At 59.2% G+C, this 18,322-nt stretch overlaps 1 protein-coding gene across 3 annotated transcripts in view; it reads right to left on the reverse strand.

The window, feature by feature from the left end:
- Nucleotides 1-965: 965 nt before the first annotated feature.
- EPHA8 (EPH receptor A8) overlaps nt 966-18,322 on the reverse strand; it is a 36,123-nt gene continuing 18,766 nt past the window's right edge. For 2 of the 3 annotated variants that reach the window (XM_081576082.1, XM_081576083.1), the window contains exons 4-17: nt 16,439-16,594; nt 13,672-14,007; nt 10,551-10,675; nt 10,306-10,468; nt 8,953-9,046; nt 7,475-7,542; nt 6,423-6,587; nt 6,039-6,224; nt 5,664-5,725; nt 4,895-5,104; nt 3,787-3,936; nt 3,510-3,700; nt 3,090-3,263; nt 966-2,956 (exon numbers count right to left, since the gene is read on the reverse strand). In XM_081576082.1, coding sequence (XP_081432208.1) covers nt 2,842-2,956; nt 3,090-3,263; nt 3,510-3,700; nt 3,787-3,936; nt 4,895-5,104; nt 5,664-5,725; nt 6,039-6,224; nt 6,423-6,587; nt 7,475-7,542; nt 8,953-9,046; nt 10,306-10,468; nt 10,551-10,675; nt 13,672-14,007; nt 16,439-16,594 — 2,195 coding nt within the window. In that variant the 3' untranslated portion in view covers nt 966-2,841. Of the gene's footprint in view, nt 2,957-3,089; nt 3,264-3,509; nt 3,701-3,786; nt 3,937-4,894; nt 5,105-5,663; nt 5,726-6,038; nt 6,225-6,422; nt 6,588-7,474; nt 7,543-8,952; nt 9,047-9,995; nt 10,196-10,305; nt 10,469-10,550; nt 10,676-13,671; nt 14,008-16,438; nt 16,595-18,322 lie in introns of all 3 variants that reach the window. The other variant, XR_014078609.1, reaches the window with a different exon arrangement.

Raw genomic sequence — 18,322 nt, forward strand, 5'->3', positions numbered from 1 at the left:
AGAAGAGAGGTGTGTAGTAACACATTCTTCCTCACAGGAAACTGCTGGTTCCATGGGGCAGAGCCTGGAGCAGAGCTTGGAGTTTTAGAGGGATACACATCTGGCTTGAGATCAAACAGCTCTAGCTTACGTGAAGGTTCTGCCATATGGAACACTGGCCTCTCTGAGAGGGATTATTAGTGAGACTGTAGGAAACACACTACATGGGTTTCCTCTCTGGTCCTCCTTTCCCAAGTTGGAGTAGGGGCAGGAATGAAGACCCTTCTCTCAGCTGGAGGGGTTGCTGGAGATCATTTATTTGCTCATTAACAAGACCCCAGGGATATTTTCCGCAAACGTCTGAGCCACTGACTCAGATGGACACAGCTGGGCTCTGCTCTGTCTCTGATGCCACCAGCCTGTCTCCTGCCACTGTGTCCTCTCTCTGGGAGCAGAGGTGTGTCCTGAACCCCTGATATAACTATGGAAGATGCCTGCATTCTGTCTTCCCTTCCCTGCCCCATAGCACCCAGGTCTGTCAATGGACTCCTGTTCCCAGGGTTGCTGTTTCCATGAGAAGACCTTTCCTCACACATTCCTCCTCCAGGGGAGTCCCCAAGAGAATGCGAGGTCAGGGCAATGCCCAGTTACAAGGGATTAAGCTCCAGGGTTAAGCGCCATCTGCACTTCACAGAAGAGAGAATTAGGGATGCTTCCTAGCAGAGGCTGCGTTTTGGAGTTGGACAAACCTGGGTTTTGATTCAGAGTCCCATAGACTTGACTTCAGGCAAGCTGACTTCTGTAAAACTCAGCTTCGTCTAATAATGAAATGGGCACATGAATCCTACCTCCTAGGATAGATGAGAAAACCAGAGAGGGGGAAAAAATGTATGGGCTGCATCCAGTAGGTGCACAGCATAAGGCTGCTCCTTGCTTACCAGTGGAGGTCAAAGTTGTAGGGATGGAAAGAAACGGGAGACACAGGCAAAGATGAGGCAGAATTTATTCTCCTTGTGGGCAAGTACAAGATTCAGGATGGAGCCCACGGAGAGGCAGGTCCCTGGGGCACCTCACGCTACGGGCAGGGGCCACACTTTTCCAAGTGCCAGGCCCACTGTGTGCCCCCCGACCATAAGGATCCAGAGCCCAGGAACTGGGTGAGAGTGGATGGGGGAGGGAGGAAGACAGGGTCCTCCCCGGATCGTGTCCTGACCACGTTTCCGACTTCCATAGGAAGGAAGAACAGCTCGGCTATATAGTAATATAATATATAGAGGTGTAGAGAGCTGGCCGCGGCACCTGGGCAGGGCTGAGGCTCCCCGAATTATTGCAGGAGAGAGAGGGGGCTCAGCGCTGGTGTCTCCGCGGGACAGCTGTGCTGGCTACGGGGAGGGCTGGGTGGGGTTGGAGGGGGCTGGGCTCACCTCTCCCTGGGGGCTGGCAGGGGTCACCAAGTACCCTGCTTGGTGGGGTTCCTTGGGCCCTGCCAGCTTGCCTTGGGATGGGGCTTTCTCACCCTGGGTGTTTTTTTTATGTGCTTTGAAGACCATTTTTGCATTGTCAGGAGTGAGGAAAAAAAATATTCTGACATGGTAGAAAAAAAGATATTTACATACCCTGGTGGGCCGAAAGGGGGAGGGTCAAATGAGTAGGCAGGGGTGGGGGGGTGGGTGTTCCCAAGTCCCTCCCACCCACAGCCGGCTGTGTGGGAGGATTTGTGGGAAAGAGCCCCCTGCGGGAGACGCAGCTCTGAAACTCTGAAGCTGCCCTGTGACCTTGGACAAGGCACACACACTCCCTTGGTCTGCCCAGAAGGTGAAGGAGGGGTGGACTTGGGGCTGAAAAACTAGGATCTTATGGTCTTTGATCCATGGGGCCGGGGTGGAGGGGGCAGGCCAGGGCTGGGTAGTGAGATTGGCACAGGCCCTTCCAAGTGAGAAGCCCTGGGCTGTGGAGGGGTATCAGAGACTAGGAGGAAGGTGGTGGCCCCTGGCCCCTGGCCAGGTAGCCAAGTTCAACTGAGGGCATCGCGTGTACATGTGGTGATGCCTGCACAGAAGGTGGCCAGAGAAGCTGGCCGGGAACCCTGTTTTCCTGTTGAAGCAGTGATGGGAGCCAGGTGGGGGAAGCAGGTGACCCCCCCGCCCCCCACCAGCTAGAGGGAGGGCTCAGACCTGAGATAGAGCCGGGGGTGGGCCCACCCGGGCGGAGAACTAGGGTGGGCCTGGTGCTGGTGAGGTTCGGAAGTAGCCCCTGGCTCCAGCCTCCAGGCGTGCGGGAGGGGCTGAGCCTCTCCCCAGTCCCTGTGGGTGCTGGGCCCCGGGCCCACATTCGATGGGCAGTGTGTCACACCGAGCTCCTCGCTCACACATCCTCACGCTTGTGACACGCCATCCACAGTCACACACACACGCGCCCCCAGCCTTAACGAATAAGCACGGTCACCGTTAATGCGCACACATCCATGGGGGACCTGAAAGATGGACACACACACACACACACACACACACACACACACACACACACGATCACACATGTTCACCAGGGCTCCCACGACCTCGTGAGAAGGTGAGTGCGTGCGCACACACACAGACACGCACAGGGAGGCAGGTGAGCGACATCTCAGGGGCCTCGACGCTCCAGCTTCTGGGAAAGAGAAGGCCCTCTGCCCTCTGCTGGGCGCCAAAGTCCCTTCCCAGGTGGCCTGACTCGGGATAAGTCCGGGTCTTGGCGGCGGGATCCTCGGTCTCCCTGGCACCTGAGCGGAAGGCAGCTGAGGTGGAAGGGCAGAAGCCTGGGACCGCCCACCTCGCGAGTCCTCCCATGACAGCAGGCGGGGCCTCGGGGCTGGCTGGGTTTAGGTCAGAGGTGCCGGCGGGGCCCCTGGGTGCTGGTCAGCTGGGCCCTCATGGTCTGGATGCTGCCCAGGATCTTCTTCTGGTGGCCCATGAGGGTGATGCCCAGGGCACGCACGTCCCTGGAAAGGAAGGCGGTGCTGACCTGGGAGGCTGGGACCCATCCCGGGAGCTGCCTTGCTCAGCGGCTCCGCCTCTGGCCCCGCCCCTGCCCTCTGCCCCCCGCTCCCGTCCCCGTGGGCCCACCACACTCACTGAGCGTTCATACGGAGCACCATGCCCAGGGAGGAGTAGCCCCCGGCAGCGAAGTGGTCCCGGTAGCGGCCCATGCGGATGGAGTCCAGCCAGTCTCCCACGGTGAGGCCCCCGCTGTCACCCCCGCCCCCACGGAGGTCAAAGCAGCTCCGGGCAAAGGCGGGTGGCGGACACCTGAGGCAGAGGGGCCCTGGGTAAGGGGGCCTGCCAGGAGGCACGGGCATCCGCCACCCTCAGCCTTGCTCCGGGTTCAGCAACAGCTAAGGGGTTGGTCTACCCGGGCTTGGAAGGCAAGGGGTGGACAGAGGTCAGGGGCCCAGGCTGAGTCTGATCCAAGGGTCCGGGCGGAGCCGGGGCCTTGTCTAGCGCAAGCGGGGAGGGCGGCTGGGCTTGGGCGGGGCTGCGGTGGGCGCCAGGCACCTGTGCACGGTGGCCGTGGCCCTGAGACTCTCAGGGCTGTGGATGAGCGAATCCAGGACACTGACGATCTGAGAGAAGCGAGGCCGCTGAGCGCGGTCTTTGTGCCAGCAGTCAAGCATGAGCTGGTGCAGCGCGTGGGGGCAGCCCATGGGTGCGGGCAGGCGGTAGCCCTCCTCCACCGAGCTGATGACCTGCGGGGGAACACGGCGCTGGGCTGGAGCGGCCCCTCGCTCCCAGGCCCCAGAACGCCACTGCCCAGCCAGGCTCCGGCACTCACGTCCCGGTTGGTCATGTTCCAGTAGGGCCGCTCCCCGTAGGCCAGCACCTCCCACATGACCACCCCGAAACTCCACACGTCGCTGGCCGAGGAGAAGGTCCGGAAGGCGATGGCCTCGGGGGCCGTCCAGCGAATGGGGATCTTGCCTCCCTGTGACGGACACACGCGTGTTGAGAACACCTCCCCGGCCTGACTGGGAGCTGAGCGCAGGGGTCCGGGCTGGGAAACCTGCAGGCTGGCTGGAGAGACACAGCCTCCACGAGCTTCCACGGTCACCTGTTCTGATGCGGGGGAGACCTGCATATGGAGCAGGAGTGGAGACTGAACGAGAGACAGGGGGTGGCGGGCTTGGCGCCCAGGAGACCTTCAGGAAGTGCCGGTCAACAGGCCGAGGCGAAGAGCCGACCCTGATGCTGGGAAAGACTGAAGGCGGGAGGAGAAGGGGATGACAGAGGAGGAGGTGGTTGGGTGGCATCACCAACTCGATGGACATGAGTTTGAGTAAACTCCGGGAGTTGGTGATGGACAGGGAGGCCTGGCGTGCTGCAGTCCATGGGGCTGCAAAGAGTCGGACGCGACTGAACTGAATTGAATTGAACCGGTTGATGCCTGAACGAGTGATGAAGCTCAGACAACGTGGTCTTGTAGGTTTCTAGCTCCCCTTACCCACCTTCCTTTTTTTGGTCACAAAATCCTTTCTCTAAGTGAAACCTCAGTGGCTGAGACCCTAAGGGCAGGCTCTGATTGAGAGAGAGGTGGGAACCCTCTACCTCTAAGGCAGCCCCTAACCTAAGGCCCCTTTCAAGAAGCCCAAATCCCCACAGAACACATTGTGAAAATGCTGGGGGTTTTTAGCCAAACTTTAGAGACAGACACAGAGTTGATGTGTGATTCAGAGAGAAGCCAACTCAGCCCAAATCTCCCAGTGATTGAGGGACCGTGGGGACCAGCCCTGGTGTCTCCCCAACGGCACAAAGGCGGGAAAGCTTGCACCCATTTGACAGAGGGACGAACAGAGGTGCAGACAAGAGATAGGACTCGCCCCAGGTTGGAGGCAACCCCGTAATTTCCAACCTCCCTAACGACAAGTGGGGCATGGGCTACGCACCGTGGTGGTGTAGGCGGCATCAGGGTCATCCTCCAGCACCCGGGAGAGCCCGAAGTCGGACACCTTGCAGACCAGGTTGCCGTCGACCAGGACGTTGCGAGCAGCCAGGTCGCGGTGAACATAGCCCAGGTCGGAGAGGTAGCGCATGCCGGCGCCCACGCCTCTGAGCATGCCCACCAGCTGCACGATGGTGAACTGGCCGTCGTGCGTCTGCAGAGGGATGCGGCGCGGGGCTCAGGAAGGCTCCTTGAAGTTCACAAAGGGCCTTCCCACTTAGGAAGCATGCTAGTGCCGAAGGTTTGTCCTCATGAATCGTTTACCCTCACAGCAACCCTGAGAGGCAGGTAGGTGGGGCGTGAGGACTGGTCACCCACTTTGCCCAAGGGGAGAGGGAGACCCAGAGAGGTGTGGCCCTGGCCTTGACCACCCAACAGACAAACGGCCCAGCGAGGGCTGGGAATCTCGGGGTTTCTGGCCCCCACCCCATGCCTCCCAACGGGGTGGGGCCCTGGGAACCCAAAGAGGCACCACTCTTAGCCCGTGTGCAGGACAGGGTGGCAGGACCCACAGCAGAGGGGCTTTCACGTGATGAGGGGCTGAAAGGCGCTTGGATGGGCTGACCCTCTCTGTGCCTGGCTCCCCCTTCCCCAGGTCTGTTAGGTCTAAGCTCTGGGGACGAGGGGGTATTTGGAGGCCTTGCATTATCTCTCATTACCCAGACTGAACTTCCCTCTCCCGGCCCATGTGGAAAGCAGAGTGGGGCACACACCCTCAGGAAGGCATCCAGAGACCCGTTCTCCATGTACTCGGTCACGATCATTGCCAGACGGCCTGGGGGTGCGGGGGCAATGGGGAGGAAGTGGTTCTTGGTGGGGGATCAGGGCTGTAGAGCCATGACCCCATGAACATGCTGCCCGCGCCCCGCCCCACTATGAGCTGCCAGGAGCTGGGCCAGCCCCATGGGCCCCAAGGAACGTAGGGTTTCCACTAGGGTCCTGGGCTCTGGGTCCCCTTCCCTGCCAAGTCATCCGGGGACCTGAACCAGGGGGACGGGGCAGGGCAGGGTGGTAGGCGGATGGACCCAGAGCCCTGACCCCAGCAGGAGGGGCTCTGAAGGTTGAGGCTGTTGTCGTCTGGCACCTACCACGGGTGACGACACCTTCAAGGCGGATGATATTGGGGTGGTCAAACTGACCCATGATGGATGCCTCACTCAGAAAGTCCCGCCGCTGTCTCTCTGTGTAGCCGGCTTTGAGGGCCTTGATGGCCACGGGCATGTCCCGCTGCCCTGGCATCCGCAGCCATCCGTAGCAGACTTCCCCGGACTCACCTGTGGACCCAAGTGGGGCAGGCAGGGGGTGGATGGTGGGACCTTCCCCTCCTCCGCCTGAACTCTGCACTCACCCCGTCTTGCACACCCGTGTGCCTGGCTACTCCTGGCATCTTGGCTTCCCGCTCCCTCTACCCGGTGTGCCCTTTTCCTGGGCACCTCCATGACGTCCCCACACGCTCAAGCCCTGCAGCTCACCAGAGCCGATGATTTTCTCGATGTGGATCCAAGAAGCCTCGATCTCTCGGGTGAAACCACGTCCCGTCCGGCCCGGCTCCTCATAGGTGTGGGGTTCTGTATAGAACTTGGGCTCTGGGATCTTACCCGGAGGGTGGTGCAGGGGCAGGAAGACCGGTGGAGGTGCTGAGGGGCCAGGAGAGAAGGGCCATCAGTGGGGTCCCTGAGGACATTCTCTCCCAGCCCTTCCCTGAGTCTGGGAAGGGTCTGAGGGTGGGGTGAGAAGCGTCTTCAGGAATCTCAGGATGTGGGGGGCAAACAGCAGGCATCCAATAAGTGCTTGCCAAGTGAAAGCGGGGTCTCTGCAGAATGGCTCTGAGGTCTCTAGGGGATCTGGGGATTTCTAGTGAGTTCTGAGTATGTCCGACATATTTCTGGGCTCACTTTCAGGGTCCTTAAGATCCTTCTCAATCAGTCAAACTGACCCAAGGTCCTTATGAAGATCTTTCTCATTCCTAGGGTAGGAGTGTGACCAAGAGCGATTTCACCACAGCACCGACTCAGGTGGATGGAAAGTGGTTCTCTAAAAGACTGGGTTAAGAAGGATTCTGAGGCCACATTCAGGCTCCATGGGAATCAGAACCATGATTGATTCTACCGTGGGCAAAGAAGTGGAGTGTTGAGGTAGGTATCCTCATATTTGCCTTGTTTTCTGAGGTCTCTGCAGGGTCCTGAAAAAGTTCTCTGTAGCACGGGTTCTTGTCCAAGAGTATATGACCCCTGACCACTCCCCCCAAAAAAAACTGTGTGTGAACATGCGTGTGAGTGCAGAAATCCGTACAGTTCCCTGGGAAGATCTCTAGAATCCTTTGCAAACCCAACAAAGTTGAACCACACCATGCTCCTGGGGGCTGGGCGCTGTGTGACACCCCACCGTCTCTCTCTCCAGGGCTCTAGTCTCTTCTGTGGGCACTTTTCCCTTCCCTCCTGTTTTCCAGCCCCAGCCCAGCACTGGCTTCTGTGCAACTGTGACCGCCCCTCTCCCCTCCGGACCCCGGGGCTCCTGCACTCACCCTGCCCATTCTGATAATGCATCTTCTCCTCGTCCGAGTGCTGGAAGGCCTTGCTGTAGCCGCAGTGCCTGTGGAGGGGGACGGTCCTCAGCTTCAGCCCTGACCCCCGTCAGCGACACCTGCGAACTCCCCCTTTTTTCCCCCCATCCCCTTTCAAGTCAGCTCCGGCCACCCCAGCCCCTGCCCTTGGGACGTCCTTGACATTCACAAACATGGCATGGGACTTCGCTGGTGGTCCAGGGGTTATGAATCAGCCTTGGAACGCAGGGGACGCGGGTTCAATCCCTGGTCAGGGAACTAAAGTCCCACGTGCCACAGAGCACCTAAGCCTGTGTGCCACAACTAGAGAGTCCGTGCACTGCAACGCAAGATCCCGCATGCCTGAACGAAACCCGATGCAGCCAAAAATATTTTAAAAATACTTTGTGAAAAACACTGTATGGTTTACACGGTTGAGTCCACTCAGCCCTCACAGCAAAATCTATGGTATTCCTGGCTCAATTTTACACAAAAGCACTCTGGGCAGAGGGTCTGGGAGATGAGGCTTCTGATGCCAACTCTGCCACTCTTGACCTCAGCAAGCCCCTTCCCTCCCCTGAGCCTCAGTTTCTCCATCTATGGATGATCTTTCCAGTTCTTGCTGAGCGGGATCCGAAGCCCACCCCACCTCCCTCTGGAACCAAGTGGAAGAGCGACTAAGAGCCTGGTCTTCAGTTTTTAACAGACCCGTGTCCTGTCCCACTTCTGACACCAATTTAGCTGAAGTGGCCTCGCCTCTCTGATCCCCAGTTTACTCACCTGCAGAATGAGGTAGGAATCTATACATCCCTGGGGCATCGTTAGGATTGAATGAGATGGAGGGGGTCACGCTGCAGGGAGACCCAGTGGGACTGGCTGGTGGGCGGACATGGCATGAGGGAAGGAGGACCAAGGATAACGGCTAGGTTTGGGGCTTCTCACGCCACGAACGGTGGTACCACATCCTGAGATGGGGCTTGGGGAAGGGCTGGTTTGGGGGTGCTGTGTGTCCGAAGCACACTAGAGTGGAGATGGGAGCGGGCAACTGGGCCTCAGGGGAGAAAGGCCTGTGCTGACGCCACACGTTGGGGGATGTCAGCATGAAGGTGGAATTCAAAGCCGCTGACCCTGATAAGGTCACTGAGGAAAGATGCAGGGTAAGCGGGTGAGAGAGGAGGGTCTGGACGGGCCGGGCTCCTCCAGCTTTCAGAAGTTGGTTAGAGAGCTGGAGATGCAGAAAGACAAGGCCGGACAGGTGGATGGAAAATGGGAGGTGGGCCTGAGCGAGGAAGGCGAGAGGGAAAAGTGTGCCAGGAAGGAGGGAAGGAACAGGTCTGTCCGTAAGGGAGCCCCGCCCCAAGCACAAAGGGTCACCGGCTCGGTGGGGACTGGGGACAGGCAGGAGACACAGCTCTCCAGGGGGAGGCGGGAGGGGTGGCCGGGGGCCCAGGACCACCCACCTCTTCTTACAGATAAGCAGGAGCAGAAGCACAACCAGGCCAGTGATGAGGGTCAGGCAGATCCAGACGATGGTCCGGGTGTCGTAGCGGGGCCCTGCTGGGGGTGGAAACCAGGGTGGGGGGGTTGCCTAACCTCTTAGCCCTGGTCTCAGAGGTCTGGCAGCCTTCCTGGGGCCCAGTGGCAGCCTCCTTAGCTCTGAGCCAGCCCAGAGTCGGGACACAGCCTGCACCTGCCTCTGCCCTGACCCTCCCCTCTACAACCTGCTGCTTCAACATCCCACTTCCCAACCTGGTGACCCCACTTCCTGGGATGGTGCGACCCAGGCAGAGTCACTAGCCTTCTGAGCCTCAGCTTTCTCACCTACGAGTCCAACACCACCTGCCCTGCCTGTTACTGTAAATGACGAAGCTGGATGTACTGCACATTCCGGTCAGTTAACCCACAGCTTCTCCAGGGAGATCCCAGCATTACTGTGAGTTATCAGACCAGAAAACTGAGGCCCAGAGAACTCAAGGAACTTACTCAAGGACACAGCATGGAGTCAGGCAGGATTCCTACTTTTCCAAGGGCGTGCCAGGCAAGAGGCAGGGTGTCAACTCAGCCTTGAAAACCCGTTGTCCTAGCACTGCCCCCTGGAGGGTGCTGAGTATAGAAGACCCCAGTTGGCTGGAGATGGCGGAGAGGGGTGGGGGGGGCGCGGGGGCGGGTGGACAGCGGGCAGCAGAGGATTCCCAGGCTTGAATGTGCTCTGGAATCACCCCCAAGGGTTTTGATCCAACCGAGATTTCTGTGCCTCCAGTCCCAGGGTTTCTGATTCCAAAGATCTGGGGTGGGGCCTGAGAATGAGCATTTCTGACCCTTCCGAGGGGCTGCCGTGACTGCCGGTCCTGGACCACTCTGTGGGAACCGCTGTTCTGGAGGCAGGGGGACGATACTGGGGAAGGAGCACAGAGTCTATCCCCAGACCGCTCAGGTTCAAGTCTTGCTCTGCTGGGTAACCTTGGGCAATCTGCTTGACTGCTCTGACCCTCGTGTTCCTCACCTGAAAAATGGGGAGGTGGACACCGCCAACTCCCTAGAGGGTTTCAGGGCCGATCAGAGGGTCATCCTGCCAGCAAAGGGCACCAGGATGCCTGCCAGTCACACTGACGCTCAGGAAAAGCCGGCAGATGATGGGCTGTTAGGAGCTCTATCACCTGGGATGTGTAACCTTCCTTCTCTGAGCCTCAGTTCTTTTTTCACCTATAAACATGCCAATCAGTTCCCGCAGCGGCCCGGCATGTACTAGTTCCTATCCTCTGACCCCCGCGACCCTGGCCCAGCGCCCTTGCCCTCCCCCTCCCTACACTCACGGGGTTTCCCGGTCTCCACCTCCATGGCCTGGCTGAAGCGGCCACAGCCGGCCGAGGTGCGGGCTCGGACCTGGAACACGTAGCGGGTGCCCGGCTTGAGGCCCGAGACGGTGGCCCTGGTGGTGACCGCCTTGAGGGTGGAGTAGCTCTGCATCTCCTTGTCCTGCCCGCGGGAGGGGGTGGTCAGCCTCGGGTCCCCGCCTGCCTCCCTCCCCTTCCCCTGCTCCCGTCCCCGTGGGTGGTACCTTCTCGTAGTACTTGATCTCGTACTCCAGGATGATGCCGTTGGGCTGTTCCGGCTCCTGCCACAGCAGCGAGACGCTGGTCTGCCCTGCTCGCTCCTGGCGAATTACCACCACCTGGGACGGGGCTGGGGGAGCGCAGGATTGGGGAGGGGACTCAGTTAGGTCAGATAGATAGATCGGTGATGTTGGGGACTGGCCTCTGTCTGTCCCTTGCCCAGGCGCAGCCCAGGGATGCTAGCTGGGACCACACTCACCCTCCTAAGTGTCCTGCCACTGCCCCAGGAAAACCAGTCCCATCCAGTCCTCCTGGCAAATCACCAACGGCCACCCTGGTCAGTTATGCGGGGTCAGCGCAGCCTGGCTCCCATGTAGGATGCTGGGCTTGGCTGTACCCACGTGAGGCCTAACCACCCCAACTTCCACTGCCTCCTCCTCTCTGGCCAAGTCCACCCACTGGAAGTTTGATGGACCCCTGCCAGCCCTACCACGCAGCCCTTCTTATCCACCCTGACATCTGTGTTGCCATGTTGCCCGCCCCTGCCCAGGGCCTGGTGTGCAGCAGGATCTCAGGAGTGCTCAGAGAAGGAGGAAGAAAGGGAGAAGGGAGGGAAAGAGTCAAAGGAACTGGCGCCCTCACTGTCTGGGTTTGGAGGGCATGACTGGGGTGTGGCTCTGGCTACTTAGATAAGGGACATGAGCTGACCTGCTGCCCACGTGGGCTCAAGTACCCTGGCTGCCACCCTTTCACCCCCTGGCTCATTCCCTCATCCTCCCATTCCCTCCCCACCTCCTGCGTTCAGGGCAATTGCCCCTGACATGAGCCTGATGGGAATGTTACATGTCAACCTGGTCACAGCCAAATGGAGGGGACTGCTCTCGGAGCTGTAATCTCATCCCCTCTGCCTTCTCCGGCCGTAGCCTTCCTGTTTCCCCACTGCTCACCCTCTGAAAGCTGGAGGACCCCTGATAAGGAGTCCTCACTCAGGAGAGATGGGGCTGGGTGAGTAGGAAAGAGAGGAGGGTCCTGGACCAGTTGGGGGTCCTCTAGCTTTTGGAAGTTGTTAGGGAAAAGTTGTTAGCCATAAAATTAAAAGATGCTTACTCCTCGGAAGAAAAGCTATTACCAACCTAGACAGCATATTAAAAAGCAGAGACATTACTATGCCAACAAAAGTCTGTCTAGTCAAGGCTATGGTTTTTCCAGTAGTCATGTATGGATGTGAGAGCTGGACCATAAAGAAGGCTGAGCACCGAAGAATTGATGCTTTTGAAGTCTCTTGAGAGTCCCTTGGACTGCAAGGAGATCCAACCAGTCCATCCTAAAGGAGATCAGTCCTGAATATTCATTTGAAGGACTGATGCTGAAGCTGAAACTCCAATACTTTGGCCACCTGATGCCGAGAACTGACCCCTTGGAAAAGACCCTGATTCTGGGAAAGATTGAAGGTGGGAGGAGAAGAGGATGACAGAGGATGAGATGGTTGGATGGCATCACCGACTGAATGGACATGAGTTTGAGTAAACTCTGGGAGTTTGTGACGGACAGGGAGGCCTGGTGTGCTGCAATCCACGGGGTTGCAAAGAGTCAGACACGACTGAGCGACTGAACTGAACTGAGAGAAGAGGGGCTGGTGGAGACGGAGGACAGGCCAGATAGGTGGAAGGAAAGTTGGGGGTGGGCCTGGGCATGGAAAGCAAGAGAGCAGGGGAAGGAGTGCCCACTGCAAGCTGAATTTCTAGGGACAGGCGGGCAAAGGTGTCCAACTGGAAGTGCCCGAAGGTGTCCATGGAGGAGAGGACACAGGTGTGCGAGCAAGACAGTTCCTTCAGGAAGCTTCCACTTGAAAAGAAGTAGTCTGGTGGCTGGAAGGGCATGTGGGTTCTTGGGAGGCTGTTCTTTTTGACAGTGGAGGCCCTGAGCCGTGTGAGTAACTCCGGGTTCTCTGCTCCACCCTTCACCCCCGACTAGCTGGTGGCCTGCCTCGGCTGCCCCAGGGCCACGCGGGCAGGGGCAGGGCCTACTCCTTGCTGAGTCACCAGCACTGAGTGAAGAGCCTGGCATCTGATGGGTGCGCCACAAGTGCCAGAGGAATGAGGGTCTCTTGGGAGGAGGAAGCCTTGGCCTCTGGGAGGGGGGCGGTGCCCTGGGCTCTGGGCTGGGAAGCCTGTTTCACTTGGGAATGAGACAGACCTGGGTTCGAATCCTGCTCAACCACTTTTATGCGAAGACCCTGGGTGGCTCTGGGCCTCAGCGTCCTCCTCGGTAACACGGTGGGAATGGAGTTGCTGGGCCAGGCCTTGGTGGTGTTGGGAGGACACGGAAGTGGAGGGGTGAGGAGCCAAAGGGTACGTGCCGGCGGGCTGTTCACAGGAAAGCCGCTGCAGAGGGCTCTAGGGTCAGGCCGCTGCTTGCCAGGCAGGACCCACCAGAATGTGCAAAGAAAGGGGCTACATTCAGCCCAACGACTGGCTAGAGACAAAGAGCTAAATAGTTGTTGCCCAAACCGGTGTGACAAACAGGGGTTCTGGAAAATGACAATCAGAGTGACTTTATTTTTTAATGACATTTATTGAGCACGTACCACGGGCCAGATGCTGGGCTCAGCATTTTCATTTCCTTCACTTAAGCCTCATGACAGTAATCGCGCAGGTACTATTATTCCTACTGCACCAGGGAGGAAACAGAGCGGGGGGGGTAGTTCTGGACCCAGGCCTCGGATGGTCATGCTGCTCTATCTCGGGGCTTTCTGGATCGCTCCCACTTACAGGAGGGCTTCCCAGGTGGTGCCAGTGGCAAAGAACCCGCCTGCCAATGCAGGAGATGTAAGAGGCGTGGGTTCAATCCCGGGTTGGGAAGATCCCCTGGAGGAGGGCGTGGCAACCCACTCCAGTATTCTTGCCTGGAAAACTTCATGGACAGAGGAGCCTGGTGGGCTACAGCCCACAGGGTCGCAAAGAGCATGTGTTCTATTTTTCTAAGGGCATGAAAAGCCTGTAGCTCGGCGTCCTGGTCAGGAGGACAGGGTTAGACAGGTGGGCACTTGCCCAAATGCGCTACACGCAGCTCTGAGGCTGCAGAGGGCAAGGGGCTGGGGAACTGGGGACCGGCACCTCCGCCTACCTGCCTGGTTCGTGGTGATGTTGACCACGGCGGCCCGGCGGGGCTCGGGGCTCAGGTCGGACACGCCGTTGACCGCCTCGATCCAGAAGGAGTAGTTCATGTGGGCCAGCAGGTTGGCCACCAGGAGGCTGGCCTGCACCAGGCTGGTCTGCTGGGGCACGAAGCGGGTGCCGCTCCCGCACGTCTCGCAGTGGCCCAGGGCCCACGGGCAGCGGCGGCACACGGCGTTGTAGGTGATGTCGCTGCGGCCGCCCCGGTCCAGGGGAGGGGCCCACTCCAGGGTCACAGACGTCCCATTCACGCTGGAGATCAGATTCACCGGTGCCGAGGGGGGCCCTGCGGCGTACAGAAAGACAGGTGGGCCTGGTGGGTATTTATCTGGGTTGGTCTAGTCTCCCCCACCAGATCAGGGAAGGGCTGTGGTTCCCCGCGATCCTTGGGGCTCCCTCGGGATGAAGGCACACTTACTGCATCCTCTGGAAGCTCCCCGAGGGCACAGGTGCTGCCTCTGCCCTCAGACTAAGGAGCGCAGTGTCAGGGTCTGGGCATGGAAGCCACCCTCCCCATGCAGGACCACAGGGATCCTGGGGTCCGCTTCACAGGAAGTTTGCTTCACCAACTTTTCCTCCAGAGCTGGGGAGAGGCCGCACACAGCAGTCCCCCCGGGTGAGATGCTCCAGGCACTTGCATCCCACACTCCACTCCTTAAGCCCCGGCTGGACTTCATGTAAAGGACACAGAATGCCGTGGTGGAGGAAAGTGGAGCCTGCGTCCCAGGAGACCCCTCCCTCCCCACCGTCCCAGGGTGGGCCCCCAGCCTGCGCAGCACAAGGACATTGAGGAAAGGGACGGGGCTGAGGGCTGGGGGCTGGGGTAGGTTCCCGGGGGTGGGGGTTTGAGCAGAGGTGGAGGGGTAATGGAGACCCCCGTCGCTCAGAATCTCAACTCTCAGAATCCCAAACACAGAGTCTTAGATTTTAAGAAAACAGAATCTCAGAATCACAGAGAAACCTTCGAATCTGCAGGGTATGGAAGGCAGAAGTCTAGCCTTTTGCAAGCTTAACATTCCTATAAGTGGAGGGCGCTGCATCGTGGACCTGGGGAGAAATCGGAGTCCAGCCAGCTGAACGCAAGTGTCCACGAGCGAGAGCTAGGCTCACCCGGCCTGAGGAGCCCAGAGCGGTCACCGTGTCCCTCGCCTTCCTCTCTGCACCTGCAGGTGCCCCGGGGGGCAAAGGGACAGGTCTGGGAGGGTCAGTGGAGGGAGGGTGTGTGTGTGTGTGTGTGTACGGTGTATGAGTACACCTGGGGGGGGGGGGTGTGGTGTGTAGGCGTATGGTATATGAGTGCGTGTGTGTGTGTGTGTGTGTGTGTGTGTGTGTATACAGTATGAGTACACCAGGGGTATGTGTGTGTGTGTGGGGGTGTGGGTGTATGGTATATGAGTGTGTATGTGGTGTGGTGTGTGTGTGTGTGGTATGTGAGTACACCTGCTGTGTGTGTATGTGGCGTGGTGTGTGGGTGTATGGTATGAGTGTGTGTACCGTATATGAGTACACTAGTGTGTGTCTGTGTACACAGTATGTGAGTACACCTCTGTGTGTGTGTGTGTGTGTGTGTACATGGTATATGAGTACACCTGGGCCCTCACCTGCCTCTGCAGGGGGCCTGGGGCTGAGTGGGGATGGAGGTGGGGGGCAGGGGACACGGAGATCACGCTGCGGGGTAAATTCTAGGGCAAAGCTCCTCTGCGCTGCGTCAGGCCCCCCTCACCCCCTCCCAAGAGCCCAGGGCCGGTGAAGGGGGCGGGCAGAGCTGGCTGCTCCCCCTCCCCAGCTGGGCTGGGGGTGACAGGCCCCTCCGGATGAGGGCAGAGGAGACCAGGAGGCTGGTGAGGAGTCGCGTGGGCAGAAACACTGACAGCCACGCGGCCCTGCAGGCCCGGGTCCCTCGCAGTGCCCCCGGGTCCCTCGGAGTGCCCCTGGGTCCCTCGCAGTGCCCCCGGGTATGGGCATATGTGCACATGCTCTCCAGGCACACGTCTCCCCGCCTGGCCCAGGTGTGCACACGCTGAGCTCACAGAGCTCCACGGGGACTCGGGAGGCCATTGCAGGTATCCAGACGCACACACGTGTGTGCACTGAACACACAGGAGCACAAGCACTTGAATGCTCATGCTCTACGTAGGCATCTTCTGTAGAGCACCTACTGACACAGACACGATCACTGCAGGCCTCCCAGGGCGCACACGGAATCCGACACACAGCAGCCACACACGCTCCACAGACACAATTATGTGTCTCCCACACACAAGAGCAGCTCCTAGAACTCAGAGCTCCTACCAGTGGATCAAGGTCATCATTGATGGGGGGGCGCATCTTCTGATACTCGCCTTGCCTTGGAGCGGCCCCTCCCCCACCGCTTGCCCAGCCCGGCTCCCGGGACACCGGCTTGACCACTGGGTCAGAAGATGACCATGGTCAGCCGGTGCTGGAAAGGAAGAGGTCCAGCTCTTGATCAGCCCTTCGGAGCAGAGAGGACAGACCGGGGGAGGAAAGGCAAGATTTCCCTGGAGAGATGGCAGGTGACCGATGACAAGAAGCTGGGGGCCCAGAGAGATCAAGGCCATTGTGCAAGGGTCAGAGTCACCCCCGGGCCCAGACCGATCCCTGGTCCAAGAGAGTCACCTGTCCCTGCCTCACCCGCAGAGACCTGGCTCCCTGGAGGCACGGGGTCCTGGGCGCTGGGGCCACGGGGCGGTACTCACGGGTGCAGGCTGCAGACGGCGGGTCCAGTGCCGCCCGGTAGTAGCTGAGGTCGCAGCGGCAGGCCTGGGCGGCAGGGGCCGCAGAGTGGCTGTGGGGAGGGCAGCGGGCGCAGAGCTGGTCCCCGGGAGCTGACTTGTAGAAGCCCAGCTCACAGGCTGTGGAGCAGAAGGTGGCCTCAGGTAAGCCAGCCGGGCCACACTGACGGGCCTCGGGGACGGGGCTCTCAGGCCCAGGGCTCCCCAAGGGACAGCGGTCCAGACCTTCAGCATCACCCCTTCCTATTCTCATTTGCAGGTGCAGGGATTGAAGCTCAGAGACGGCTGGTGACTTACACGGGGTTGCACAGCAAGGCAGGGGCAGAGCGGAGGCTGGAACCCTGACACCTGAGAACCAGCCCCACAGTTGGCTCAGGAAGAAACCTGTCTGAAGGCCCCTCATCTCCAATGACGCCTCCCGCCCAGGGTCCCAGGCTTTGTCCTTCACAGGGCACTTACGCTTGAGTCAGACGCCAGCCTCAGGGGTAGGGGTCACGGCTAAGAATCCAAAGAAAGTGACAGTGAAGTCGCTCAGTCATGTCTGACTCTTTGCAACCTCATGGACTGTAGCCCACCAGGCTCCTCCGTCCACGGGATTTTCCAGGCAAGAAATACTGGAGTGGGTTGCCATTTCCTTCTCCAGGAGATCTTCCCAACCCAGGGATTGAACCCGGTCTCCCGTATTGTAGGCAGACGCTTTACGCTTTACCGTCTGAGCCACCAGGGAAGAATCCAAGGGGGACCAAAAAACCCCAGGAATCCGTCCTGTGTAGGGGAGGGGAGACAAGAAAGCCAGCCAGGGAATGGGGGTGGGCGTGAAACATGGCTGGAAAAGACATGCGATGAGACCAGAGGTCCCCAGACGTGGACAGACACGGAACCATCCCTGTGAAAACACAGACCCTAGTCCCAGCACAGTCACCGAGTTAGGAGAGCGAGGGGTGTGGCCTGGGAAGCTGTGTCTTACAAGTGCCTGGAGCAACGCTGACCGTCGGTGAATTGCAGGCTCCTGACGCTCCCAGAACCCGTGCCACCGTCGTCGCCGTGGCTGGGACTGACGCGTCTCGCACCTGACCCTCTCTCCAGCCTCTGTATCACCTGCCACACGACTCTGCCCTGATGGCCAAGCAGCCCCCAGCACCGCTGCCCCAGCCCACCCCATCCCACCCCATTCCTTCTGCCCATTTCCAGGAGCACCTCATCTATACCAGGCTCTGATCTGCATGCCAGAGACACAGCCTTGAACAAGGTCCGCGTGGTCTCTGACCTTAAGAAACTGGCCTTTTTCAAGGTGGGGAAGACTCAGGAAAAGAAGCTGTGATCATTTCCAGAAGAAAATAAAAGCCGAGGATGTGGCGGAGGGTAAACGGTGAGCGGAGAGACCCGCCCTGAGAACAAGTCAGCCGTACAGGGAGAGCAGATGAGTGTGTTGGGGGGCTCTCGAGTGACACTACTGGTCCAAACCCTCGCAGGCTCCCCGTGGCCTCAACAATAAAGCCTGGCATTCAAAGCCCCCTGGAAGCTGCCGTCAGTGCCACCTCTCACGCCCCCTTTCTCAGGTTGAACTAGAGGACCGGCCAGTCTCTGCACTCCATGCCTCAGGGCCTTTGCACGTACTGTACCCGTTCTCCTTCATCTCCCTGTCAAATTCTTTCAAAATTCCTTTTACCTGTGCCTTTGATGCAGCCTTTCTGGACACCTCCACATACACACAGGAACACATACACACACAGATGCTACCACTCCCTTCTCTGTCTTTGCATCCCTGCTTAGTCTCACCACCTGTGACACTACGGCTGTGTTTTTTCATCTGTGTATCTGACTCTCTCTCCTTGAGGGCAGACGATC

Source organism: Giraffa tippelskirchi, chromosome 3 (assembly GCF_054371585.1).
Source record: "Giraffa tippelskirchi isolate mGirTip1 chromosome 3, T2T-mGirTip1v1.2.pri, whole genome shotgun sequence".
NCBI classification, from domain to species: domain Eukaryota; kingdom Metazoa; phylum Chordata; class Mammalia; order Artiodactyla; family Giraffidae; genus Giraffa; species Giraffa tippelskirchi.